This window comes from Trichechus manatus, unplaced genomic scaffold, assembly GCF_000243295.1.
Source record: "Trichechus manatus latirostris isolate Lorelei unplaced genomic scaffold, TriManLat1.0 scaffold00028, whole genome shotgun sequence".
Lineage (NCBI taxonomy): Eukaryota > Metazoa > Chordata > Mammalia > Sirenia > Trichechidae > Trichechus > Trichechus manatus.
In genome coordinates this window covers 21,780,052-21,807,011 of record NW_004443964.1, presented here as the reverse complement: position 1 = coordinate 21,807,011, position 26,960 = coordinate 21,780,052, and the positions used below count along the sequence as shown (strand labels likewise).

The following is a 26,960-nucleotide window of genomic DNA, read 5'->3' as shown; positions in this document are numbered from 1 at the left end:
ATAAGAGTAGCTGTGGAGGTTGCTTGCTTATGTACAACCAAATACCTCATGGGATTTGGCTCCTTTGGTTCATGGTTTCATGGGACATCCCAGTTAATTGGCTTAATAACATATTTAGTGCTTCTGTTCTATCTCCTAGTTCAATGCGTAGTGCCAGGGGTCTTAAAAGCTTGCAAGCTGCCATTCAAGGCACAATTGGTGTCTGTTCACTTGGAGCAACAGAAGAAGGAGAGTCAGGAACAGGAGGAGGAACCAGAATGTGTGGCTAATTGCCTCCATGAACCACTGCCTCCTCTGCTATGAGACTAGAAGAACTGGATGGTGCCCGGCTACCATTACTGAACATTTTGATCAAAGAACCTATACAAGAATCTTGATCAAAACGGGGAAAATGCAGAAGAGAATTTCAAATTCTCATAGACTCCAGACTCCTGGAGCCATGGAGGCTGGATGAACCCCTGAAACTACTGCCCTAAGATAATCTTTAAACCTTAAACCAAAAATATCCCCTGAAGTCTTCTCAAAACCAAGCAATAGTTTAGCTTAACTAGTAAAGGATGCCTGCCTTGAGCATTGTGCTCTTTTAAGATCTATCTATATGGGATCAAACTGACAGCAGCAACTTGAAAGATAAGATAGGAACCTCAGGGGGCAGTGAGCTGATGGTAATGGGGGAGAAGGAACAACTCGGAAAAGGAGAGTGAGAACGGTTGCACAACTCAAAGAGTGTAATCTATGTACTGAATTGGACGTGTAGAAATTGTTGAATTAGTGCATGTTCTGCTGTGTATATTCTACACAAAAACAACAAAAATAAAATAACTTATTTTTTTTTAAAAAACCAAATATTTAATGAGCACCTACCATATGTCAGGCACTCTTCTGGGCACTGTCTTACAACGCCTCACACATTAGGGATTCTCTAAGGGCAGGAAGAGTGTGCTATTCACCTTTGTGGCCGTAATGCACAGCACAGTGCCTGCCACAAAGCAGACTCCATCAAATGAATGAATGCATTTTTTCCATAGTTAGGTTTTATCCTTGTCCCTACTGAATACTTCCAATAACATGGCCCCTGCTCACAAGGCAGCCCATTTCCCTGCTGGAAAACTCTGCTAGAAAGTTAGTCTGTGTAACTGACTTCAAATCCACCTCCTTATAATCAACCCACTGGTCATGAGAAACATTGAACAAAGCTATTCTCTATTCTGCCAAAAAGTTCTTCACATAATCAAAAGTGGCTACTCTGTCACTCTCTATATTCCAAAACATCCTGGATTAATTCATTCACTCAACAGATACTTACTGAGCACTTACTACGTGCAGGCACTACTCTAAGCATTGACAATATAGCGATTAAAAAACAAAGGTGATGACATTTGAGCAAAGATCTGAAGGAAGAGAAAGCATAAGCCCTGCAAGTACGTGGCGAAAGAGCACTTTAGCTGGATGAAACAGTAAGCGCAAAAATGCAACAGGAGTTGGCACCTCTGAGGATTAGTAAGGGGGCCAGTATAGCTAGAGTGGTGTACACGATAGGGAGAATAGTATGAGCCAAGGTCACATAGGAAGTGATCATGCAGAATCTTCAGGATCATTCTAAGTAATTTGATTTCACTCTAGGGGAGTGGTTCTCAACCAGCAGTGATTTTGGCCCCTTCCCTGGGAACATCTGACAGTGTCTGAAGACATTTTTGGTTGTCACAACTGGGTATGTATGGGGTGGGGGGAAGGTTTGTGCTACTGGCATCTCGTGGGTAGAGGCCAGAGATGCTGCTAAACACCCTACAGTGCATACAAGAACCCCTACACAAAGATTTTTTCTGGCCACAGATGTCAACAGTGCCGAGGTTGAGAAAACTAGGGGGTTTTGAGCAGAGGAGTGATACGATCCAATTTTTGTTTTAAAAGAATCTCTGATTCTCATGCTGAGGATATACTGCAGGGGAGCAGAAGTAGAAGAAGGGAGATTATATAGTTATGAGGCTACTTCAGTAATTCAGGAAAGAGATGATAGTGGTGGCTTGGACCAGAGTGGTTAGCTGTGAAGCTGGGAAGGAGAGGCTGAATTCTGGATATACATGTACTTTTTTATTATGAGATATTTATTTAACATTGACTTATGGTATTTTTTTTTTAAATGAATGTTTACAGAGCAAACTAGTTTCTTATTAAACAATTAATACACATATTGTTTTGTGACACTGGTTGCCAATCCCACAACATGACATGTCAACAATCTCCCCTTCTTGAGCTTGGGTCCCTCATTACGAGCTTTCCTGTCCCCTACTGCCTTCTTGTCCTTGCCCCTGGGCTGGTAAATTCTGGATATATTTTGAAGGTAGAATCAAAAACATTTTCTAATGAATTGACAGTGTGTGAGGGGAAAAAAAAGAGAGACAAGGTTTTTGATCCGAGCAATTGGAGAATGGCCCCATCTTTACTGAGATAAGGAAAAATATAAAAGCAGGTTGGGGAGGAAGATCAGTAGTTAGGTTTTAGAGAGGCTAAGTTTGAGATGCCCTACCAAACATCAAGTAGGAAATTGGACATACACATCTGAGGTTCAACAGAAAGGTCAGGGTTGGAGATACAAATTTGAGAGTCCTCAGTGAATAGAAGTTATTTAATAGATTGGATGTGATCCTCATGGGAGTGAGTGTAGGCAGAGAGGAGGTATGATGAATAGGGTCCTGGGGCCTGTAGATGTTTAGAGGTCAGAGACAAGGAGGAACCAGCAGTGAAGACTGAGAAGAACAGTCTGTGAGGAGAAAGAAGACCAGGAGAGAAGTGTCCTGGAAATCAATGGAAGGGAGTATTTTAAGGAGGAGGGAGGAATGAGCTGTGTCACACACTGCAGACAGGTCGAGTAAGACGAGCACTGGGAACTGACCATTGGATTTAGCAGGCCAGAGGTCACTGGTGACCTTGACAAGGGCAGTCCCTACTGTGTGGGAGGCAAAAGCCTGGTGGAAGTGGGTTTGAGAGAAAATGGGAAGAGAGGATTTGGAGACAGCAAGTATCAACACTCTCTCAAGATGTGTTGTATTGGGGAGCAGGGAAATGGGATGTTAACTGAAGGGGAATGTGGGAGTCAAGAGAGGATATGAAGATGAAATAACAGCAGGCCTGTATGCTGAGGGGATGATCCAGTAGAGACAAGGGAGAATTGCTGGAGTGAACATCTTCAGTAGGTAAGAAGGGATAGGATCTAGTAGATAGAAACCGGATCAATCATCTAAAAGAACATGAGGGAAGGCAGCGTATATGGGCACAGATGCAGGGAGGTGTGTAGATGTAGTGGGAACTCGTTTTCTTTCACACAAATTCCAACATGTCAGCCTCTTTCACAAAAAGAACACAAAATCCTCCAGTGGTGAGCCTACTGGCTACCTCTCACCATCTTCACACTCTACTTCTATTAATGTGGCCCAAGAATACATTAGCTCTTTTGGCAGCCATACATATCCTATTGGTGGTGGCCCCAAAACAACTATCAAGCCAGTCTTCTCCCACCCCATACTACTGAATGCATTTTGAATCTGATTGCAGGATTTTATGTAGTAATTCCCAGCTGTCTGTAGTTATTTCTATTTTAATATCCTGACAGTAGCTCAAACTCAACAAACTTAAAATGAAACCAAACAAGCACCCTTCTATCGCTTCCTTTTGTCTGTTCATAACATTGGTGTTCCTCCAGTCATCCCAGCTCCCCTCATTCTCGTTCTGCCCTCCCACATTCAAAGAGTTACCCAACTCTGCATCTCTGCATCCCTGTTGGGAACACTGTGATGAACTCCTGGCTGGTATCCACACATTCACTATAGGAAGCACCCTAGGCTTTGCTTTGGTTACATCATCCCTTACTCCCTGTCTTAGTTATCTGCTGCTATAAGAGAAATACCACAAGTAGATGGCTTCAACAAACAGAAGTTTATTCTCTCACAGTTTGGGAGGCTAGAAGTCCAAATTCAGGCCACCAGCTCCAGGGGAAGGCTTTCTTTCTCTGTTGGCTCTGGGGGAAGGTCCTTGTCATCTATCTTCCCCTGGTCTAGGAGTTTCTCAATACAGGGACCCTGGGTCCAAAGGACGCATTCTGCTCCCAGCTCTTCTTTCTTGGCGGTATGAGGTACCTCTCCTCTCTACTTGATTCTCTCATTTGTATCTCAAAAGAGATCGACTCAAGATACAACCTAATCCTGTAGAGTGAGTCCTGCCTCATTAACATAACTGCCTCTAATCCTGCCTTATTAACCTCATACAGGTTATGATTTAGAACACACAGGAAAACCACATCAAATCACAACATGGAAGACAACCATACAATACTGGGAATCATGGCCTAGCCAAGTTGACACACATTTTTAGTGGACACAATTTAATCCATAACACTCCCAGTTCCTCAGTAGTCCTCCATCCAAGGCCTTCTCTGGTCTGGCCCCATCTCCTCAGCTTCCCACGCACAGCTCTCCTCCAGGGACTGTGCTTTGGGCAATCTGGAGGAGAAATCATTCTCCATTAATATATAACCTCTGGGTCCCTGCTCACTGCACTCCTCTCTGGAATGTCTTTCCTTCTTTGCTGTCTCCACTACCAAAATCCTATGCATCTCTTTACTGTTTTAAACCTCAAAAAAACAATTAAAAACAACAACAACTATGCATTCTACGTGGACTAGGAGGCTATAGGAATCCTCATGCTGCCAGAAGGAGTGTAGACTGGTGCAGCCATTCTGAAGAGCAATTTGGCAGCAGTCAAACTTGTTGTTAGGTGCTGTTGAGTCAGTTCTGTCCACAATGACCCTATGTACAACAGAACGAAACACTGCCCAGTCCTGCGCCATCCTCACAATCATTGCTGTGCTTCAGCCCACTGCTGCAGCCACTGTGTCAAGCCATCTCATGGAGGGTCTTCCTCTTTTTTGCTGACCCTCTACCATACCAAGCATGATGTCCTTCTCTAGGAACTGGTCCCTCCTGGTAACATGTCCAAAGTACAGGAGACAAAGTCTCACCATCCTTGCTTCCAAGGAACACTCTGGCTGTACTTCTTCCGAGAGAGACTTGTTCTGTCTTCTGGAAGTCCATGGTATATTCAATATTCCTTGCCAACACTTAGTCAAACTAAGAATGTACAAATTAAATATATCCAAATATATAAATAAATATATATATTCATATTCCCATGATCAGCAATTGTGCTACTGAGAATTTAAACCAAGGAAATTCTCACCAGATGTATAAGGGGACACAGCTAAAATGTTCACTGCAGTATTGCTGTGGTGAGGGAAGGCTCCTGGTGGGTAATCTGGGTGTCAATCGGTAAGAGAGCGAAGTGCACCAGGTAGAACTGAGCAGCAGTCATATGCCACAGACTAGATCTACATATAGCAACAGGGATGGATCCTAAAATCACAATACTAAGTGGGAAAAAAAAGAAACACAACGATACAGATAACACCAAACCATCTACTTAAATTAAAAATACAAGGCAACCATACACATTTTGCTACTCACACAAACAAGAAATATATATACATTAGAATGACTACTAGGGGGGCAGGTATGAGAATGAAATAAAAGGGAATTAATAAATTAATTAAACAAGAGTGGAGCCCTGCACAAGCAACGATACTGAGGAGCATGAACCAAAGAGTACGATTACCTCAACCCCTGTACCTGAGGTGAAAACAAATATTCACATACCACCTACCCATTTTTTTGTTTTTTATATTTTTTTGCTAACAGCTTGAGATATAATTCATATAACATACAGTTCACCCATTTAACATGCACAGTTCAGTGGCTTTTAATATAGCCACAGAACTGTGTAACCATCACCACAATCGATTCTGAACATTTTCATCTCTCCAGAAAGAAACTCCATACCCTTTAGCCATCACTGTTCAATCACATTCCCACATCCCCTCCTGCAAGCCTAGGCAGCTGCTAATTATTCTACTTTCTGTCTTTATAGATGCCTACACGCTCTTCAGGTCCACTTCAAATACCACTTCCTCAGATACCTTTCTTGGTCATCCCAGCCAAGAACGATCCTTTCTTACATATTACTACTATAGTACTTAGTATCAGTTAAACAGCACCTGTCCTTCCCTGCTTCGTATTGTAAATATTTCTTACTTCTCTATCTCCCCTGGTAAGCAACAGGTTCTTTGAGAGCAGGAACTGTGTGCCCTGGCACTCTCTGCATTGGGGTTCTCTGCACATACTAAGTGCTCTATAAATACTTACTCAATGAATGAATTATTGGGCTTTATTCAAGTCCGTTGAACTCAGATTCCATTACCCTGTACATGTGGAATCAACTCGGCACGGGTTTGGTGTTTCTTGTTTTTTTTTTTAAATGTCGCGTGCAAATTTTATAAATGTCTTTGCAATCCTCACTCAAGTCACTGATGAAAGGTTGAAAAGGACAAGACCAAACACAGACGCCAGGGGCATGCCACAGGAACTCTGGAGGTGCTCCATTAATCAATACTTTTTGATTCCCTTGTTCAATCAGGTATGACTTCCCTAACTGTACTACGACCCAGCCCATGATCCTTCCACAAGGACATCGTGAATGTAGTGGTTACCTTAGGAAGGGAAGCTAAATGGAATCAGGGCCAAAGAAGACCCTTCTGTCTATACTGTTTGATGAGAATGTATTCATGAACTACACGTGCAATGAAAAATACCTTTTAAAGTAACATTAGAAAAAAAAGCTGGCTGAAAAAAGATATCCATAAAAGACTCTTCAAAAGCCATGCCCAAATCAAAATACATCAGGTCCATAGCAAACCCCTGACCTATATCTACATCTATATCCCATCAAGAGAAAATTTGTATAAAACTCGTATTAGCCAACAACAACAAATAATAAATTATCTAAAAATAAATAAAAAATAAATGTAAACAAAAACTCACACTAGCTTCCTAAGTGTTCAACAGTCATCTGTTTTAAAATTCCTTCCATAATTTTACCATGGATCTACATCATGCTTACTAGTCTGTAGTTTCTAAAAGGCAGTGCCTTATTTCCATTTCTGAAAAATGGAACAATAGTTTCCTGATCAAGTTTCTGGCACTGCTGCCCTCCCCACAGTTTCTTAAAGATTACCACAGTGGCTCTCAGTTCACCTCTGCGAAGTCTCCCCCGATCCTACCTCCAACTCTAGGACGTAATCATCTGGGCCTGGAGACTTGAATGCACCTAAAGATGGCACAAATGGTTAAGCCTTGGCTGCTAATTGAAAGGTTGGTGGTTCAAATCCATCCAGAAGCTCCAGAGGAGAAAGACCTGGAGATTCGCCCCCAGTAAGACTACAGCCAAGAAAGCCTTATGGGGCAGTTCTACTCTGTCACATGAGGTTGCAATGGGTCAGAATCGAGCTGACAACACCTAACAAAGCTGCGAGATGCTTTCCTACCTCACATACGTGGCTTCAATTTTCTTTTTCCAGTGTTTATTTTTTCCAGTTTGAAGGATATTTCCCTTGATGGAGAAAACAGATGGCAGCCAAAACTTTTGTTCTGCTTTTCTGCTGTCCCTTGTTAATATCACATCTCCATTGCTAAGCAATGGGTCCATTCATTTCTTGTTTATCTTGTTCCAAATACTACTAAAATGTAAAAGCCACCTTTGGTGTCTTTTGCAAGCCTCAGACTATTCTGGACTTCATTCTCCATAGCCTACCTGACGAAGCGTTACAGGAATCTTTATCCGACCTTGGATATGTGCCTTCTCTTCCTATTCTTTTTATGCACTTTTAAACCTGAGCTTATGAGAAAGCACCTAGTGCAGCTGCACTTGGAGAAGTTGGCTAGCTTTTCTACGTTGGAATTATTCATAATTGTCAAAAAGCACTTCAGGTAAATGGAAGAAGAGCCACTACCAGATGAACTAGAGTTTAGATTACAAGACAATCTCACTGATGAAACATCTTATATTTCCTTTTGAAGCTTCAGTAGCTAAACTTTCTTAGGGGCAGTATACAAAAAAAAAAAACAAAAACAAAACCTGTTGCTGTTGAGTCAATTCTGACTCATAGCAACCTTATAGGACAGAGTAGAACTGTCCCATAGGGTTTCCACGGAGCTGATGGTGGATTCAAACTGCTGACCTTCCGGTTAGCAGCCGAGCTCTTAATAACTTCGCCACCAGGAGCAGTATAAGACCCCAATAAGTCTTACAAAAAGGGTAATAATGGAGATACACATAGGGTATTATAGAAGCACAGAGAATTCAGTGTTTTATTTTATTTTTTTAAGAGAGATTAAAAAAGCGATATATTTGTGTTACCTCATCAAGATCTTTGGCCTCTCTGCCCAGTTCATCATCATCTTCATCAGAATCAAGCTCTGGTCCAATATAATTCCCAAACTCATCATACAAGTCAGTATCCATGATGCTAAAATTGAAGGAGAAGAGTTAGATTTTGGCAAGGTAATCAAGGTGTTCCATGACATGGCCCCACCTTTAAGGTTGACCACATTCCTTCACAAACCTCCTATCCAGTTACACTGACCTATAGACTGCTCCCCTAAAAGCCCTGTACTTTCCCCTCTTCTCTTACTCATTGTTTACACACTCTCCTATTTTTACATATCCTTCCCTTTTTTTAATGCTAAAGAAATTTATTTTAAAATAACTTAAAAGAGTTTCAAGAATAATATAAATAATGTTCTTTTTCCTAAATTACTAGAGAGTATGCTGACAACGCAAGGCCTCCTTGTCCCCTAATACTTTAGTGCAACAGTCAGAAAACTAGGACCCACAGGCGAAATCTGGCCCACTGTCTGTCTTTGTACTGCCCACAAGCTAATGCTTTTTACACTTTTAAATAGTTGGAAAAAAGTTTTCTAATATTTCACGATACAGGAAAATTAATTACACAAAATTCAACAGTATCAGTGTCTATAAATAAAGCTGTATTGGAACAAAACCACACTTATTCGTTCATACTGTCTATAGTTCCTTTAGAGGAGTTCCTGCGTGGCACAAATGTTAAACAGTCGACTACTGGCCAAAAAGGTTGGCAGTTCAAACGCACTGAGAGGCGCCTCGGAAAACTGGCCTGGCAAACGGCTTCTGACAGGTCACAGCCTTGAAAACTCAATGGAGTTCTACTCTGCACACCTGGGGATCGCTATGAGTCGAAATCGACTCGATGGTGACAGACAACAACAACAATGCTGCCACAGACCTTTGCACCTTCATCAACATTTGTCTTTGTATGGCAGTTAACTGTTCATCTATCCAACGACAATTTAAACAATGACTTTGTTTTGTTCTAAACGAACAAAACAATACACATTCATTGAATGAATGAATGACTGCACCAAGACACAGAGAAGCGAGCTGACTTGCCCACAGTTGCACAAAGCTAGTTAGTGACTTTGGATGCCAGTCCTCACTGCAGATTCTCGCTATCAGTCAAGAGTCCCAAAAGGAAGAGATGAAAGCGGCCCAGACAGAAGACGGAGTGAGAGAGAGGACTAGACAGAGCATGAGCCTTGCCGAAGGGATTTTACGGATAGACAATATCGAAGGAAACCCAGGATCGGGGTCGGGGGAGGGGAGTAGAGGGAGAAGGGCTCTTTTAATCGGTCCCTTTTCCGCTCCAGGCCTCAATTTCTCTATCTGTAAAGTGAAAGCGGGGCAGATAGCATATAACCCTTTTCCATATATGACTTTTTAAATTTTCCATCCCAGCCGGAGCAACCTCCCCATACCGTTGACCCGCGCCAGCTCACCTCACGTCTGCTCAGCCAGGAGCCCGCAAGCGGCCACCGAAGACCGCGCTTCCGTCCCACGCCGCGCCGCGTCTGCGCCCGCAGTCAGGAAGGACCACACAGACGCCGAGGCCGCGTTTCTGCTCCGGAGGACAACCTTCCGCCTGAGAACCGGCTCGGAGGAGTCCCAGCCGCGGACAGCCGAGATGCAGTCGTGGGTCCCCAAACTAAGGTGCGGGCTGTCCCAAAGAAAATATGACCTGAGGAGGCTTGAATCTGATCAGGCGTCCCGGAGCCACCCTGAAAAGGGGCCTTCGAGAAGATCACGTGGGCAGGATGTTGGGACAGTTGCTAGGCAACCACAGCGGGTAGGAGTGGTTTGTGCCGAGCGTCCTTTGTACCCTGGTGTTTTCAGGGGATCCCCAAAGAAAGCAAGGGGTCCGAGACCCGGGCTGCTGGGGTGAACTTCCCGGTGTCTGACTTAGGGAGGCGGAAGGGTTAGTTGCTCTCTCTGTTCAACTACTGGGGAGGCCTTAGAACCAGCAGGAGCCAGGATGCCTGAGTTCAGTTCCTGACCCGGCCCATCCCAGCCCCTTGTTGGCGTTTGATTTCTTTGTGTTGGTGGCTGTTGGGTTGGATGCGCACCTCCTGCTTCCCTTCCCTAAGGCTGTTGATTATGCCTCTGCCACAAAATCTAGTCTAATCCACCAGCAGGTTAAAGAGAGATCTTACAGCAAATAAATGTTAAAGACTAGAACCCATGTAGATAACCTGCCTGTAGAAAGGGCCTGTCAGCATCAGATACACGGAGGCTCCAGAAGTATAGTGGCAGGGCTAAAGAGATTGCCTGAGTACATAAGGATCTGTGCTCCAGCCCAGGGCTGGACAGAGGGATTTGAGAACAGGGATCACTGAGCCCCTTCCTCTGCCACTTCTACTTGATTTCCTGCTCAATTATTGCATCTGATTTGGGTGAAAATTATCCTTCCCGATTAAAGATGTTTAATGCAGGATGAGATTTTTATCCTAGGGCTATAGAGTAGCTGATAATAGTTCAGCTTTTGTGTGAGGTCCTCTATCCCAACAATTCGCTATAAAATGAATTGACTGAATTCTGAGATCCAAAAGCCTCCTCAGCCAAAGCATGCAAAATTAAAATATTTTTAGAGGCAGAAAACAAAATTAACACAGGGCTCCAAACTGAAAGTCAGGGCTCCCTATTCTATTTTCAGTAACAACAAGTCTTGTGCAAGTTCCCACTCTGCAACTCAACTCCCCTCTGTTATGTAAAAAACTAGATTTTTGTAACACTATCCTCTTCTCCAAGATACCCAGAGTGCTTTGGGGTCATTTTGTGGGCTGGCAAGGAATCCAGAGGCTTCCTCTTTTCCCTGATACTGACCCTCTGCTGATGTTTATTTCCTTTACCTTCCCAGGCACAGGCCATGGAAAGGAATGACATCATTGACTTCAAAGCTTTGGAGAAAGAGCTGCAGGCTGCACTCACCGCTGATGAGACGTACAAGCAGGAGAATGCTGCCAAGTTACGGGCAGTGGAACAGAGGGTGACATCTTATGAGGAGTTCAGGTTGGCTCACTGCTATGTCCCTGTTACAGTAGACTATAGTGGATAAAGGGAAGGGCTCTGGAGTCAGATAGTTCTGGGCTTCAGTTCTGGCCTCACCTCTTATTAGCTGTGTGATCTTGTATGGGTTACTTAACCTCTCTGAGCCTCAATTCCTGATTTCTAAAATGAGAACAATTGTTATGATTTAATGAGTTATTGCATGTAATATTCTGAGCACAGTATCTAGCACATAGGTAGTGCTGAAAAACTGTCGACTACTGTTGCTATTATTATTGTTGTTGCTATTATTATTATTGTCATTTTGTTTCCTAGTGCTGCTGTAACACAAACACCACAAGTGGGTGGCTTTCATGAACAGAAATTTATTTTCTCACAGTTCTGGAGGCTAAAAGTCCAAATCAGGGTCTCAGCTGTGGTGATTCCTTCCTTGTTGGTAGCCCAGGTGTTCCCTGGTTCCTTAGCAATCCTCACATGGCATCTGTCTTCCTCAGTATGTGCTTGCCTCTGTGTCTAATCTCTTTTTATAACTCAGAGGTGATTAGGTTTAGGACACATCCTACACTGGAATGGCCTCGTTAACATAACAAAGGTATAGGGGTTAAGATCCAAGATGTATTTTAGGGGGACACAATTCAATCCATAACTGCCTGTTAACAGATTCAGCTTGTATCGTGCACAGTCCAGCTGCCTCACACCTACTTGTAACAGCACTAAGTCCACCCCTCAGTCTCTGTCCTGTGTCCACAGGGGTATTGTCCTTGCTTCACATTTGAAACCTCTGGAGCGGAAGGACAAGATGGGAGGGAAGAAAACCGCACCCTGGAACTGTCACGCTGCTAAGGGAAGGAACTGTCACAGTACTCGGGGAAGCACCTGCCAGGATGAGGCCACGGAAATATTCCAGGTAGATGAGGCCCAGCCTCTTTAGCCCAGTAGGTTCTCTGCCCTAAGCTCCCAAACCTGTCTTCTCACAACATATACCTTTGCCTTATTATTTTTTAAAAAATGTTTTATTGTGTTTTTGGTGAAAGTTTTCACAGGAAATTAGGTTCTTATTTAACAATTTCTGCACATACTGTTCAGTGAAATTGGTTATATTCTTCACAATATATCAGCATTCTCATTATTTCCATTTTGGTTGTTCTGTTTCCATTAATCTGCTACCTTGTCCACCCTAGCCTTCTCATCTTTGGTCTAGGGTAAATGTTAACCATTTGATTTCATCTAGATAATTATTTTGAGGAGCACAGTACTCAGGGGTGATATTATTTATTTTATGTGCCAGTCTATCACTTGGCTGAAAGGTGACCTCTTGGAGTGGTTTGAGTTCCAAGCTGAAAGAGTGTCTCAGGGCAATAATCTTGGGGGTTCATCTAGTCTCTTCTGATCCAGTAAGTCTGGCCTTTTTTTTTAGGAATTTGGGTTTTGTTCTACATTTTTCTCCCATTCTATCTGGGACCATCTACTGAGTCCTGGTTGGAACAGTTGGTGGTGGTAGCCGGGCACCATCTAGTTCTTCTGTTCTCAGGGTAGGTGATGTCATTGTTTGTGTAGACTCTTCTTTGAGTCTTTGGTTTCCTTCTCTCTCTTTAGCTCCGGACGAGTAGAGGCCAATAGTGTATCTTAGACGGCCGCTCATGAGTTTTTCAGACTCCAGACTCAACTCACCAAACTAGGATATAGCATTGTCTTTACAGACTAGATTATGCCAGTTGACTGACTTGCCCCATGAGACTCTGCTGTCAAACTCAGTAGACCAATCCCATGAGGTGTTTGGTTGTGTCTAGTGAGTATCCATAACTGTGCCCCTATGTGCTTTATCTTATACTTGAAAATATATGCAGTATGCATAAACATGTATATATATGTGCCTACAGTTACTCATATATGCCTTCCTGTACATATTTATGCATAGTTATATATCTATGTAACCAAACTTTGTTTAGTTGTTATTACTATTGTTGTTTTCATGTTAAGCCAACAGAGTCAGGTTTCTGCCTCTGATCCCACAAAGCAAAGCAGCCAGCTGATGATGTGGCCAAGTCGGGCTGGGAGATCAAGTTAGAAAGGTGGGCTGGGCAGGCCCCCTTCAGCCAGCCCTTTGACTTTCATTCCCAGAGCAGGTTTGGGTTTCTCCACCTCTGCCTTGTATTGTATATACTATAATGATCCTGTGGCAGTGTTGGAGGGAGACATAGCCTGTCAGATCCTTGACACTTACCTTGAGTTCCAATCATCCCCTCCACGCTGCTCAGAGTAAACCCTGACTTACTCTCGTAGACCGGGGCCATGTCCCCATTCATCAGAGGGAAAATCCTGGTACAACTGAGAATCTCAAATCGTGGCTTAGTTTTCCTTAGGGCCTGCCCTCCCTGTCCCACCCCTAGTTCCTGATCTAAAAATGAGACCCACAGGACTGCAGCCTTCCCAGTGCTCAGAGAGCAGTGCCGGAGCTAAGATGAAAACCCACAGCTGCCCTCACTGTCCCAGAGCAGCTGGAAGAGCTCTGGTCTCCTTTCCTTCTTCCTTTGTGGTCTAGGTGAAAACACTCTTCCAGCCTGAGACCTCAGCAGAGTTCTACCGTGATTGGCGGCGACACTTGCGGAGCGGGCCAGAGCGCTACCAGGCCCTGCTGCAGCTCGGGGGCCCAAAGCTGGGCCACCTCTTCCAGGCGGATGTGGGGTTTGGACTTCTAGGGGAGCTTCTGGTGACACTGGCTGATCATGTGAGGCCAGCCGACCGGGTGGCTGTTCTTGGGATCTTGCACAACCTGGCCAGCACTGGGCGCTTCACCTTGAACCTGAGCCTGCTGAGCCACACAGAGAGGGAGAGCTGCAGAGGCTTGTTTCGGAAGCTGCAGGCCATGAGTGCCCCTAGACTCACAAAGGAGGGGCTCAGCCAGGAGGAGCAGAGTCTGGAAGAGCAGCCTGGTGGGCCCCAGGAGGAGGAGAGGCTCCTGCAGGAGCTACTGGGGCTATACCAGGTGAACTGATAGGACCAGCTGCCCTCAGAGGCCCCCAGTGGTCACGGAGGTGTTTTTTATTGGTTGTTGTCTTGGGGACACTGAGGGCTATAAAGAGAAGCCCATACCTGATTGTCTTCTCAACTTGGAATTTTCACAGAAAAAGGAGGAATTGAGTCTTCCTCATGGCGCCTGTCCCTCTGTGGCTCTGTATTTTGAACTGTGTGGGAGTCAAGGGCCCAAGAAGTTGAAAGCAGTTTTGTTTCCCACCCTTAGATGGCGCCTTTAGAGCTTGCCAAGCCTCTAGTGTGCTGGCCCTGAGAGATGGGTGTGTGCCCAACCAAATGCTGCTAAAGTTCCACTTAAAGGGAAAATCTTCCATGGGAAATAAGTACTGATCTCCACAGCTCTCAATAAGAATATTTATAACCCAAAACCAATGAATGGATGTTTAATCAATGAATGATCAAATACTACCTTATTTGGGGTGCAGCATTTATCACCAGGGACTGAGTTCCTGTGCACTTGGGTCTGGGAAAGCCCCAAGCTATCGGCTCAGGTCTGGCCAGAGTCCCAGGCTTCTTACAGATGCCAGATGTGCAAGCATATGGGTTTCCTCCATCTCCTGGATTGTAAAATGGAAGACTTTTCTACCAGGCAGATGGGCCAGGGCCTGGAGCAGTGAGGCAGACATTTCCCTGTCCTAGCATCTGGGCCCTTGCTTCTCTTTCTGGTTTCCCCGACCCATTCATAGGTGAGTGCCAGTGTTCTAGAATGGGAAGTGAGCGCCAGGTTCTAGAATGGTTTTCCCATGAGACAAGGTCTGGAACATTAGAAGGGCATCTTGTACATCACCTGGGAATAATTTGCCTTGCCTTTGGCAGCTTCCTCTGCAGACTGTTGCTTGTTCTTCTGGCTGCTTAATCCTTTCCTTGTAGACTGCTCCCAAAAGTGAGTTTTAGAAGCCCTGAAGGCCTTTAGTACCTTGGTTTTGCCTTACAGCCTCTGACCCTTCTATCCTGCAGGCATGAGCCTGGCCCACACCACTGTGCTCCTGTGGGTGTGGGGCAGTCTCCAGGCCTTTGAAATTGTGGAGAAGGAGAACATTTTTCAGAAAACCCCCTGCCCAGCTTTCTTGATGTTTGACAATGCAGCCTACCTGGCCGACATGAGCTTTGAGCTTCCCTGCCACTGCAAGCCAGAGGAGGTGTCAGCTGTGGTCTGGTATTACCAAAAGCACCTAGGCAGCGGCCACACCAAAGTGCTGACAGACTTCGATGGGCGGGTGCTGACGGAGGCAGCTCAAGTACGTGTGGGCAGTGACATGCTGGTCCGCTTCAGCATCCGCATGTTCAGCTTGCTTGTTTTCCGGGCCCAGCCCGAGGACTCAGGCCTGTACTTCTGCGGCACCCGCAAGGGGGACTACTTTTACGCCTACGATGTGGACATCCAGAGCAGTGAGGGGATGGTGGCCACCTTCAAGGACGAGGGCCAGGAGCCCTTTGAAGATGAGTACCACGGGGACTTGCACGTCTTCACCACCTTCTGGGAGTGGACCCCCTGCGACCGCTGCGGGGTGCGCGGGGAGCAGTGGCGCATTGGCCTCTGCTACTTGCAGAGCCCAGACCTCTCCCCACGCTACCACAAGACAATGCCTGATGTGGTGTCCTGTGGTTCGCAGGCTGTGCCAAGGAAGCTGCGGACTATGGCCAGGGACCACACACCTGAGCTGCTGGTTCGGAGCTGCCTGGTGTCCTGTGAGAAGAGGAAGACGATCCGAGAGGGCATACTGGCCATCTTCAATTATGTGTCCAAAGTGGGCAGCCGGCCCTGGGTGCCCCAGGTGCCCATTCAGTTCCACAGGCAGAGGCTGGGCCATGGACTTATTATCTCCTGCCCTGGCGCCCGGCCAGAGCATGCTGTGGCCTGGGACAAGGACCACCAGCACCTGTACCGCACACAATACCTGAAGGGCATAAACAGGTCCATGCGAGTGTTCATCGACCATGGCAACCAGCTCCACATCCGCTTCACCCAGCTGAGTGACCGGGGCATCTACTATTGCTGGCGGCAGGGGGTGCGAGTCGCTGGGTTCCGGCTGGCTGTGAAATCTCGAGGGCACTACCAGGTCTCCTTCTCAGACCCTGAGACTCGCTCTGTCCTCCAGCTCACCCTGATAGGCTACCTGCTCATCACAGCAGTCTTTGCCACTATTCACCTCTGTCGTTGCTGCTGTTACTTATTCCACTGTTGTCCCAACTTCTCCCCCTAGGCTCTCTCTTCCCCAGCCCTGAAGACCAGTTGTGCTTAAATGTGTTTGTGAAATGATACCAGATTCCTCTAAATGGGCATCCTGGCCTGGGACATGTGGCAAAGAGGCGTGGACAAATCTGTTACAATCTGCTCCCCATTTTCATGGGTGGATCTGGGGCCTGATCTGGGAAGTGGGGAAGCCAGAGGCAGGTGGGAGTTTGGGGACTCAGGTCAGGCTGGAGGTAGCCAGGGTGCACGTTTTCTGACTTTACACTCGGATCACAGAAGAAATGAACCCAACATTTATCAAATGTCCTACTCTGTGTTGAATAGTGTTTGAGGTACTTTTACCTTCTTGCCTTTGAAGTTTGCCAAGTGGTTACTGATTGAATTGGGGGTAACAGGGAGAGGAAGGAAGAAAAGAGGGGAGTCCTAGTTTGTATCCCCTTTGGCTTCCTCCCCAGCCTTGTCCTTGGACTGGCAGGAAGAAATGGAATAAAGGTAAAGACTAGTACACGGGATAATGTGCTTGGCTGCTAACTGAAAGGCTGGAGATTTAAGTCTATCCAGAGGCATCTTGGAAGAAAGGCCTGCTGATCTACTTCTGAAAAATCAGCCACTGAAAACCTGATGGAGCACAGCTCCACTCTGCCATGCATGGGGTCGCCATGAGTCAGAGTCCACTTGATGGCAACTGGTAGTACAGGGGAAATGAGCGAGGAAAGTGGGGATCAAACTCAGAGCTTTTCTGAGAGATTGTACCCAGGCTGAGGGTTAGGGGTGAGAAGAGAGGGAGGGAGCAATAGGTCAGGGCCTCCAGGGCTACTGTGGCAGAGCAGGGTTAGATATGGGATTTGTCATGTGGCTCTGGGGCTGCTGCTGTGGTGGTCTGGCGGGGGGTGTGCCAAGATGATCAGTGATAAGAAGCAAGTTGGGTCTTGTCCAAGGCTATGTCCTCCCCGGCCCCACCTGTCTGACAGATTCGAGTCCACTCTGGGGAAGGCCGCAGCATTTGTCTTTATTTTTTCTCAGTGACTAAAGGCAGCAGTAGTGCCCTGAAGGTCAGCAGCAGGTGGCAGGAAGGGTTGAGGAGAGAGGGCATCAAGTCTTGGGAAAGAGGGAAGGACCCCCACCTCTCCCTCTCATTGCGCTTTGAGCAGAGAGCGGGACCCTGGAGTGGGCCTTCTCAGCCCCACTTCTGGGCCCACTACTGTCTTCCCAGGGAAAGCAGAGCAGGTGCTCTGGGCTGGAAGCATCTGCCCTGAGCTTCCCTACCTCCAGGCTTGTGCCTCAAGTTCTTGGCTTATAAAATAGGGTACGTGGCTAAAATATGGGAGTATTTTTTGTGTGTGAGTGAGAGGGGACCACAAGGGGCCCCTGGCTTAGGGAAAAGCAGCTGGTCATTATGGGGTAGAAAGGGTCATTTGCTGGGGTCAGGATGTGGCAGTCCCGGGGATTCTGAGGCCTAGATGGACAGGGACTAGAAGGTGAGGCAGAGGCCTTTGAAACTAAAATAAAGCTGTCTCCGCCGCCGCCCCCCCACCCCCCAACTCCTCTGCCATGGGCAGCAGCCCTACTCTCTCCTGTTTCAGCAGCATCTTCAAGAAGGTGAGTCACTTCTTGATTTCCATGATCTAAAGGCCAAGTGTCACCTACAGCCCCCCACTATCCCCATCAGCACCCCCTCCAGCCTGTATGTAGGGCTTGGCCTCTCTGTACCCATACCTAGGGGCCAGGCAGCCCCCCTCTACTCCCTCCCGGCACCCCTTCCCTCTCCACTTACACTATCATCCCCCAAGTTCTGAGAATCAAGCTCCCACATGCCCACAGGATCCCACAGGCTGGTTCCCTGGATGGTGGCTCAGTGGAGCGGAGACATCTGAGTCACCACTCAGGAGCCCCTCTGAGATCTGGGCAGGCCAGGAATTCTGTCTGGTGACCACACCAGGTAACAGGACATGTCCACCTACTCTCAGGCTAGCCAGGGTCAGGCTAGAAGAAAAAGCCTCTGGCCAGGGCTTCCTTGCCTGCGGGGACTCCCCTTTCCTGTCTCAGAGTCTCGGTTTTCCTCCAGCAGCCCGAGGAAACTCAAAGACCCAGTTCCCAGACAGTCGTGGAGACTGGCTCTGGCAACTGTTACCATAACAACAAGTATTGGGGATGTGGAAAGTGAATTTATCAGGTTCCCCTGCCCTTTTCAGCTTCTCCCATCCCTCCTAACCCAAGCTGCTGGCCATGCCTCCGCAGGCCACCCCTTTGGGGTGAGTGAGTGCAATGCAGCTCCCAGCATTAGTGCCGTTAGTTGGAGTTGCTGGGTGCTGGTGGGTGCTGTCTGGCAGCCCTAATGCTGATGGGGCCTAAGGCAGCAAGCTGGCAAAGAGGTGGGGAGGGTGGGAACTCAGGTCTGGGGAGATTACTAACAGAGGAGGAACAGCTACCCTGCCTCCAGCTGCAGGCCGCCACACTGTGAGGCAAGGGCCACCAGGTGGGTCCTGTGTCACATCACGTCCTTGTGCTCCTGCTTGGACTCCTTGATGACCTGCAGGGGACATGGAAGGTGCACAGTGCAATAGTTGGGAGCTCACACTGACCCCAGCCCAGCCCACCACTGCTAGGCTGTGTAACCCTGGGCAAGTCCCACCTCCCTGGATCTTTCTTTTCTGTGATAACCGTAGTCAGAGGAGTAAATGAGGTAATGCCTATAAAGCATTTTACACAGTGCTGGGCACCTGGTAAGCTAATGGTGTTAAGACTATTACTGTTGCTGGTGTGAATGGGGGGGGGGGGGGGGCGCTGATGCCAAATCCCCCTTCTCATCTCTCTGAGAGGTTCCTTTAACCAAGCTGGAAATTGAAAGCCCTCCCTCTTCCCAACTGTCCAGGCCAGAGTTAGGGGTGAAAACGTTAACCTTAACTCTCTCTGGGGCTGGAGGCACCTGACTCTGAGGGTACGAAAGGGAGACAGCCTGAGCTAGGACCCCATCTCGTGGCCTAGGTACCCACGCACCCCTTAGAACAGCCAGTGGAGAGGCTGGAGAAATGAAATTACATCCAGCTCTCTAGGGAGCTCCTGTGCATTGTCGAGGCCTTTCTGTGGGCCAGTCCCCGGCTGTCACCGAGACTGGCCTCAGAATCCTCACCTCTCCATCCTGCATCTCCACAGTCTTCACCACGATGTTCCTCTTGAGGTGGCCTTCAGACACGGACTTGGTGTCCAGGCTGGTTTCTGCAGGCGTGAGGACAGGAGGCCTCCCATGGGCTCTTGGGGACTAGGCATCCTCTCCCACCCTCAGCCTCCGCATCACACACCTCCAATCCTGAGCAAGAGAGCCCATCCAACCAGGCAGGGAGCAGCCAAGCCACTTCCAAGCCAAGCCACTTCCAAAGGGGCTGGAGACTGTGCTGGGCAAGTGCTGGCTGCTCTGTCCAGTGCCCTACTGTGTCTCCTGGCCTGGCTTCATTTCAGCCCCACCACAAACCCTTGTCTGGCACCTGGCTTTTTGATAACCCAGCATTGTGCCAAGGAAGGCGGACATGGGGAGTACTCTGAAATCGGGAAGACCGGAGCTTGAGTCCCAGCTCAGCCACTAACCAGCCATACGACTGTGGGAATTAATTTACCTCTCAGCCTCAGTTTCCTCATTGGAAAAATGAGGATGATGGTGCCTACTTCTCTAGGTGGGAGTGAGGAGCCAGCGAATTGAAATAATGTATGTTAATTATTTGGCACATATTAGTGCTCATTACATGTGGGTCCTTTGCCTGTCCCCTTTCCCTTTTCCTACTTCTCTCTGCCTCTTATCTGCCTTTACCACCTGGCACCTGCCAGTATTATCTCTACCTGGTCAGCTTGGTTAACCCTTCTGATGTTGCATTAAACCCCGGGACATGAATATCAGGTATTCCTTAATTTTCTAGCCCAGAAGAAGAATTTTTTCCCCTTTCTAAGAATCACTCGAGAGCTACATACAAGTAAAAAGTAATTTAGTTTCCCCTCTCTCCAAGAGAAAAATATAACATGTCATATTCACTAGTATTTAAAATTAAGAACAGAGAGCATAAAACTTTATTCACTACAAGAGCAGCAGTCCAGGGGGAAATAATCCTCTGGGCTGAATCAGCAATGAGCTGAGCAATGGAGCCTTGGGGACAGGAATTAAATAGATAGCCTGGCCGCTGCCAGGCACTGCCAGACCCAAGGGGCTTTCCCAGTGACGAGGATAACGTGAGGCAGAGCCTGGCCTCAGAGCCTCTCTTCTGAGTACTCAAGGACACACCACTGTTAGCACTGGCCAGCTCTGATCATTAAACATATGTTGGGCTTGGTGAGGCTCACTCCCTGTCAAGCTGAGAAAAGCGCTGTGTCTGACAGGCAGGCAGCTAACCTAGAGCCGGCAGGGCTCCGTTTACAATCGGGTGCACCTCTATTGGTATAACTTGTATTGTGAGGTTTTTGAGATGTCTTGTGACCTTGTGACCTTCCCCTTCTCTGGTGCTTTTGTCCCCTGCAGTGACAAGCAGTTAAAAAAAAACAAAAACATAAAACACTTAGACAGGCAGAACTTGCTCAGGGACCTGCTGACAGGGGAGAGGTTAAGACCCTCCCCCAGTTCTGCAGTGGAATAGGGCACAGGAAGGGGCAGCGGGACACGGGCCAGAGCAGACCAGGAGCAGCTGGATGCCTCACTGGGAAAGGTCCTGGGAATATGTGTTCTGGCTAGAAGGTCTGCAGTGAATCACAAAACCCCCAAGGAGAGTACCAAACCCCTTGTACCAGATTGCTTTGCCCTGGTCCTTGGCCCCCGGCCAAAGCAAGAGCCCATGGGCCTGGGGAGGGTGCAGGAGTCCAACACCCTTCCCACAAGGCCCTGCTCTACTGACCTCGGATCTGCAGGTTGGAGAAGGTCTGCACTGGAATGGTGATGCTGAAAGACAGAGGGAGATGGGTGACCTGGCTGCCCTAGGACATCCCCAGGCCAGGATTCTGTCCAGGGTCATCATGACAGCCTTGAGGCCCTTTAGCTTGCCAGGAAAAAAGCCAATCTCATCTCCTAGCTTTTCCCAGCAGCCAGCGTGCTCTCTGGGGCTCCAAGAGCCTTCAAGGGGCTGCAGTGTTATCTGCAAGGGGAACATCTCTGTCCAAAGGAGTGTAAAATCAAACTAAAAACCAAATTCATTGCCGTCAGGTTGATTCCATAGGGTTTCCAAGGAGTGGCTGGTGGATTCGAACTGCTGACATTTTGGTTAACAGCCATAGCACTTAACCACTGCTCGGGGAACATCTCCGGCCAAAGGAGAGTGGAGCTTGGATGATGGCAGAGGGGACAGGTGAGTGATGAAGAATGTTCTGAGGAGGCAGGAGACATCCATCAGGATCAAAGAAGCCCAATCTTTGTTGGGAGGGTGAGGAGTGAGCCTCTAAGTTTGCGGGGGGTCCTTGGCCATGGGACCTAATCAATATCGGTTGAATGGAATCTATTCATTCATCAAACATTTATTGAATACCTACTGTGTGTTAGGCAGGCACAATGCTGGGCACTGAGGTGGGGGAGGGGGGTGCTGCACACAAGGCTGAACACGGCGCGGCCCCGGAAGAGAGCAAGGCCGACTCTACTGAGGGGCAGCAAGGAGGGGCAGTGGGGATTCCCTACAGCTGAGGGCAGAGCTCACCGGTTCTCCTCGCCCTCCAACAGCTTCCTGTAGGTGGCGATCTCGATGTCCAGGGCCAGCTTGACGTTGAGCAGCTCCTGGTACTCCTGCAGGTGGCGGGCCATCTCGTCCTTGAGGCTCTGCCCCTCCTCCTCCAGCCGGGCCAGCGCCTCCTGGTAACTCGCGGCCTCCCGCGCGTGGCGCTCCTCCAGTTCCCGCATCTGCCTCTCCAGGGACTCGTTCTGTTGGGTGGAGTCGGTCGGTCCTTCCAGGGCCCTCCCTGAGGCCCCGCCTAGGGCTTCAGGCCCCACCCGGCCCTAGGCCCCGCCCTCGATTCCCCGCCCTGTTCCATGCCCCGCCTCTGTCCTCGGCCGGGAGTAACTTTTCAGAGCCCTGGCCTCTCAGCCCTCGTCCCCGCCTTTGGCCCTGCGCCTCTAGAGTCTCCCGGGAATGCAGCCCCTCTTCCCGCTCTTCCAGGGTTAGCCCCAGCTCCACCAGCCCTGCCCACGCTCACCGTGCCGCGCAAGGACTCCAGGTCGCAGGTTAAGGCCTGCAGCTGGCGCCGGTAGTCGTTGGCCTCGTGCTTGGCCTGGCGGAGCAACTCCGTGTTCCGGGCGGCAGCGTCAGTCAGGTCCGCAAACTAAATGGGGAGAGGGCCGTAGACTGAGGGGGAAGGGCTGGGGCTGAGGTACTGCAGGGGGGCGCATATGGGGGAGCTGTGATGGCCCATGGGAAGGCACGGCCTTTGGGAAATGAAGGAGGTTGCCCAGGTCACCCCGTGGACGTTGGCCCTGGTTGGAATTATTCCCGGGGACTGTGACCCATGGGGGTAGGGGGGGGATAGCCACTGCTGTGTCTCCAGCACTTAGCACAGGGACTGGTCGGCAAAGAACAAGTGTTTGTCACAGGATCCAGACTCTTCAACACTGGCAGCTCCATGCACCGTACTGAATGCTGTTCTCCCCCACCATAAACAGTGGGATCTGCCGAGTAGAGTCCTGGATTCTAATAGCCCTCTCTACTCCATCCTGAGTGAGGCCCTCACAGCTCCATGGGGCCTCTCGCTTGCTCAGAACCACCACTGGCTTTAGCTGCTCACACTCCTCAGCTTGGCACTCTGGGCCAGCATCTCTGGGCACCTGCCTCTGCCTAGGCTGTAGCCTCCACTTGAAATGCCCCTGCCTTCCTCCTCTGCTTGCCCATAGTCTGTCCTGCCCAGCCCAAATGCCCCCCTTCTATGACGTCTTCCTTGGTCCCCGATCTGCATATGTAAGTTCTGCCCCATGGCATTCTCTATGGATGCTATAGCACTCAGGTTGTATGCAGACAGGTGTACTTGTTCGGGTGCACATCACATCTCCTTGGTCAGACACCTCTCGGCATCCTGTGCACCGCTTGGCACGCAGTAGATATTCTATAACCTAGGACACTGACTGGCAGAGGAATCAAGAATGGCATCAGGCTCCAGAGGAAGATGGGCTAGGATTAGAAATCCAGCTCTACTACTTAGGAGCTGTGTGACTTCGGGCAAATTACTTAACCTCTCTGGACCTCAGTTCTCTATCAAAGAACAGTACTTACTTCATAATAAGATAATCCATGTAAAACACTTAGGGCCTGGCACACATAATGATAGGTACTTGTTGGCAGTAGTAGTGCCAGTGTGACCCTGGGCAAGTCACCTCATTTCTCTGGAGATCAGTCACCCATAGAAGATCCTCTCCCACCTTCCTCCACCCTCCCTCCGAGTTCTCCTGTATGGTGCAAGGAGGGCTGCCTGGAGGAGGCAGGCTTGCCCATAGTCAGGCTACCTTGGACCGGTACCACTCCTCTGCCTCGTGCATGTTGCTGGTTGCGACTGCCTCGTACTGCGTGCGGATCTCTCTCAGGGCTGCTGTGAGGTCTGGCTTGGCCATGTCCAACTCCACATGGACCTGCTGCCGGGCCAGCTGCTCCTGGAGCTCCTGCATCTCCTGACCAAGGTGAGAGAAGGGTCCCAGGGCTCAGGGCCCAGGCCACAACTGGAGTTTCCTGCAGCATCATTACCTCTTCTGCCTGCTCCTCGGACACGGGCACAGCTAAGGGAATTGGGGCAGCCCTAGTTGGAGGAAGTGACGTGGTCCAGGCTAAGAGAGACAGGATGGTTTGGGCTTCATGGTGTCATCCTCCCAGAGCTGGACAGGCTGGAGCCAGCACTGAGAGTGTGCCTGCATTCTTGGGGGACGGTGACTGTATTTCTGTGAATGGTGTGCCCGTGTTTCTGGTTCCATGGCAACATGGATTCTGAATCCATGGTCTGAGGCCAGAGCTCAGGGAGATCTTTTCTAATGAGTGGCTGTCATTTTAAGGGAGACAGATGGCAGAGGGAGGTGGAATCAGACTAGCTGTGCAATCATAGCAAGTGCCTTAACCTCTCTGGGTCTCAGCGTGCTAATCTGTGAAGAGGGGATGATACTGGAATGGCCTCTGCCTCATTGGGCTATTGTGAAGAAAAAATAAATAAAATGAGGCAATAGGGCCATTGTAATACTCAGGAAATGGAGTGGTGGTGGTGTGTGTGTGGCTGTGCATTTTACTAGGGGTTGGATACTCTCTTGTCTGTCTCTCTCCCTTAGTCTCTCTGTATCTGTTTCTCATTCTCTTTTTTTGTCGGCACATCCCCATCTGTTTCTCTCTTCTGTCTGTCTCTGAGTCTCTCTTGGTCTCAGTCTCTCTGTTTCAGTCTCTGTTTTGGGCCCTCCTCAATTGCCCTGGCCTCACCTCCTCATGGATCTTCCTCAGGAACCGGATCTCCTCCTCCAGAGACTCAATCTTCCTCTCCAGATCTAAGCGGGCCAGGGTGGCTTCATCTGCCTCCTGGAGTGGGGAGGAGGCAAAGGGCTACTCTGACCCCAGATGCTTCCTCTCCATTCCCCAGTCTTGTTTACCCCTTCTTCTGGGACCAGGGGGAGCAGCACATTGCTCTGGAGGGCTGGGGTGGGGGGCTCTGTTGGAGTGGGCCACTTTCAAGCCTTTTCCTCCTCCCTGCCCTACCCCCCCCCCCACCTCCCTGACCTGTCGATAGCCAGCCAGGTTGTTCTCTGCCTCCAGCCTCAGGCTGGTTTCATCCTGGAACCTGGAGTAGGAGAGACACATTCCTGGGTCCAGGCTCCTCCCAGGACCAGTAGAGTGGCAGGAGAGCCAGGGTAAGAGGGGTCCTAGACAGAGGCCTTGGCCAGGAGGGTGAGTGGTCGAGGAACTTTGCTTTAACTCATTACCAAGGGGCCTTATCAGGGTTGGTGCACCTGCTCCCACTCAGGCAGGCATTTCCGCGACATCTGCTCGCTGCTGTGTGCGCGAACACACACTCCTGCACTTGTGAGCCCTCTCACGTGCCCTGCTAGCTCAGCAAAGCACTGGAGGAGGCAGGCTTGGGGTTCCTTGGACCCTGGGCAGCTACCTCTTCAAATAGGTTTTATTATGACCCCCACTTCAAGGCTGCACAGGTTGAGGTGGCTTGCTTAAGGTCACAAGCTGGGGACAGGCAGAGTGTGTTCTGAACCCAGGCCTGCCTGCTCTTTCCCCAGCCTCCTACCCCTCCCAATCCTCCTTGTAGACACCCGCCTTCTCCCCTTTTAACACCTCCTTTATGTAGACCCAGTCTCAGAAAAGGTGAACTCCCTGCCCACAGTCACCAGGTCCAGTAGTGGATGACACCTAAAGACCCCGCCCGATCAGGTCTCTGCCTGCTCCCTGCCCCCGAAGCTTTCCGCAGTTGCGAGGTGCTGAGTACCTGGACTCATCCCCTGAGGCTCTGGGCCTCTTTCCGGTCCCTCCCACTGTTTTGGGGAGCAAAGATCACCCTCCTGTCCCAGAGGTGGGGAAACCCAGGGAGCAGGGAGTCAGAGCCCTGTGCCTGAGACTCTTGCAGGCCTGTGGCATCCTTCTCAGGAGCTCAGTCGCCCTGCGCAGGAACCCCTCTCTTTGATACCCCTCCTCACTTCTGCCTCAGTGTGTCCAGGTCCTGTGCCAGGTTGTCCCTCTCCGCCTCAAGCCGGGCACTGGTGGCGGTGAGCTGATCAAGCCGCAGCCGCAGCTCGCGCAGCTCTGCCTGGTAGACATCAGCCAGCTTGGTGGGCTCCTTGGCCCGCAGCTGGTTCAGCTCGGCAGCCAGTGTCTTGTTCTGCTGCTCCAGGAAGCGCACCTTCTCAATGTAGCTGGCAAAGCGGTCGTTGAGTTCCATCATCTCGGCCCGCTCACTGGCCCGTGTCTCCTTGAAGCCTGCATTGAGTGCCCCAGCCAGGGAGAAGTCCACCCGGGCCGGGAGTGGAGGGGGTATTCGAGCCAGGGAGAGGCGGGTGCCAGACCCCAGGCGGCGGCTGGGACCCAGGCCCCCCACCACTGTCTCTGAGGAGACATACGAGCGGCGGGCCGCTGAGGTGATGCGCCTCCGCTCCATCCCGGCTGGGCTCTGCCCGCTCCTGGCATCTGAGGGCTTTATGGAGGAGTGGGCTGGCCTGGCACTGCCCAGGCTGCCCCAGCAATGCCGCCTGGCATGGCCTGAGGGGGTGGGGTTGGGCTGCAGCCCAGCCATGGGGAAACCTCCTCTCACCCCACCGAGGTCACTGTGCCCAGAGGCAGGGTTCCTGGGCATGCCAACCCTGGCCTGGGCCACAGACAGGGGCACCGATAGGTAGCATCTGGGGCCGGATGCTGGGTCTAGGGCCCTGACCACCGGACAAGGAGACCCCCTTTCTAGGAAGGTGGGTCAGGAAGGGGCTGGACCAGGTGACCTC

The 26,960-nt window shown here is 49.4% G+C and overlaps 4 protein-coding genes across 5 annotated transcripts in view; 2 read left to right on the top strand and 2 right to left on the bottom strand.

The window, feature by feature from the left end:
* EFTUD2 (elongation factor Tu GTP binding domain containing 2) overlaps positions 1-9,888 on the bottom strand; it is a 38,238-nt gene extending 28,350 nt beyond the window's left edge. Inside the window, exons 1-2 of the mRNA XM_004374283.2 lie at positions 9,756-9,888; positions 8,302-8,410 (exon numbers count right to left, since the gene is read on the bottom strand). Coding sequence (XP_004374340.1) covers positions 8,302-8,406 — 105 coding nt within the window. The 5' untranslated portion in view covers positions 8,407-8,410; positions 9,756-9,888. The remainder of the gene's footprint in view (positions 1-8,301; positions 8,411-9,755) is intronic.
* Positions 9,889-11,157: 1,269 nt separating this feature from the next.
* Positions 11,158-14,314, top strand: CCDC103 (coiled-coil domain containing 103). The gene is made up of 3 exons (XM_004374282.2): positions 11,158-11,322; positions 12,070-12,226; positions 13,862-14,314. Exons 1-3 carry the CDS (start codon positions 11,180-11,182, stop codon positions 14,312-14,314), a joined length of 753 nt encoding a protein of 250 aa, XP_004374339.1. The 5' UTR covers positions 11,158-11,179.
* A 997-nt stretch (positions 14,315-15,311) lies between these two features.
* On the top strand, positions 15,312-16,862 carry FAM187A (family with sequence similarity 187 member A). The gene has a single exon (XM_004374447.2). The coding sequence runs from the start codon at positions 15,312-15,314 to the stop codon at positions 16,554-16,556; it is 1,245 nt and encodes a 414-aa protein (XP_004374504.1). The 3' UTR covers positions 16,557-16,862.
* Positions 16,863-18,863: 2,001 nt separating this feature from the next.
* Positions 18,864-26,680, bottom strand: GFAP (glial fibrillary acidic protein). 2 transcript variants are annotated; one of them, XM_004374280.2, is made up of 9 exons: positions 26,166-26,680; positions 25,240-25,300; positions 24,946-25,041; positions 23,997-24,158; positions 22,700-22,825; positions 22,207-22,427; positions 21,418-21,461; positions 19,677-19,762; positions 18,864-19,076 (listed from the first exon to the last, which is right to left on the bottom strand). In XM_004374280.2, exons 1-9 carry the CDS (start codon positions 26,621-26,623, stop codon positions 19,035-19,037), a joined length of 1,296 nt encoding a protein of 431 aa, XP_004374337.1. In that variant the 5' UTR covers positions 26,624-26,680; the 3' UTR covers positions 18,864-19,034. The 2 variants fall into 2 exon arrangements, with proteins under 2 accessions (XP_004374337.1, XP_004374338.1); XM_004374281.1 differs by lacking the exons at positions 18,864-19,076; positions 19,677-19,762 and adding an exon at positions 20,854-21,041 and having other exon boundaries at positions 26,166-26,625.
* Positions 26,681-26,960: the final 280 nt, after the last annotated feature.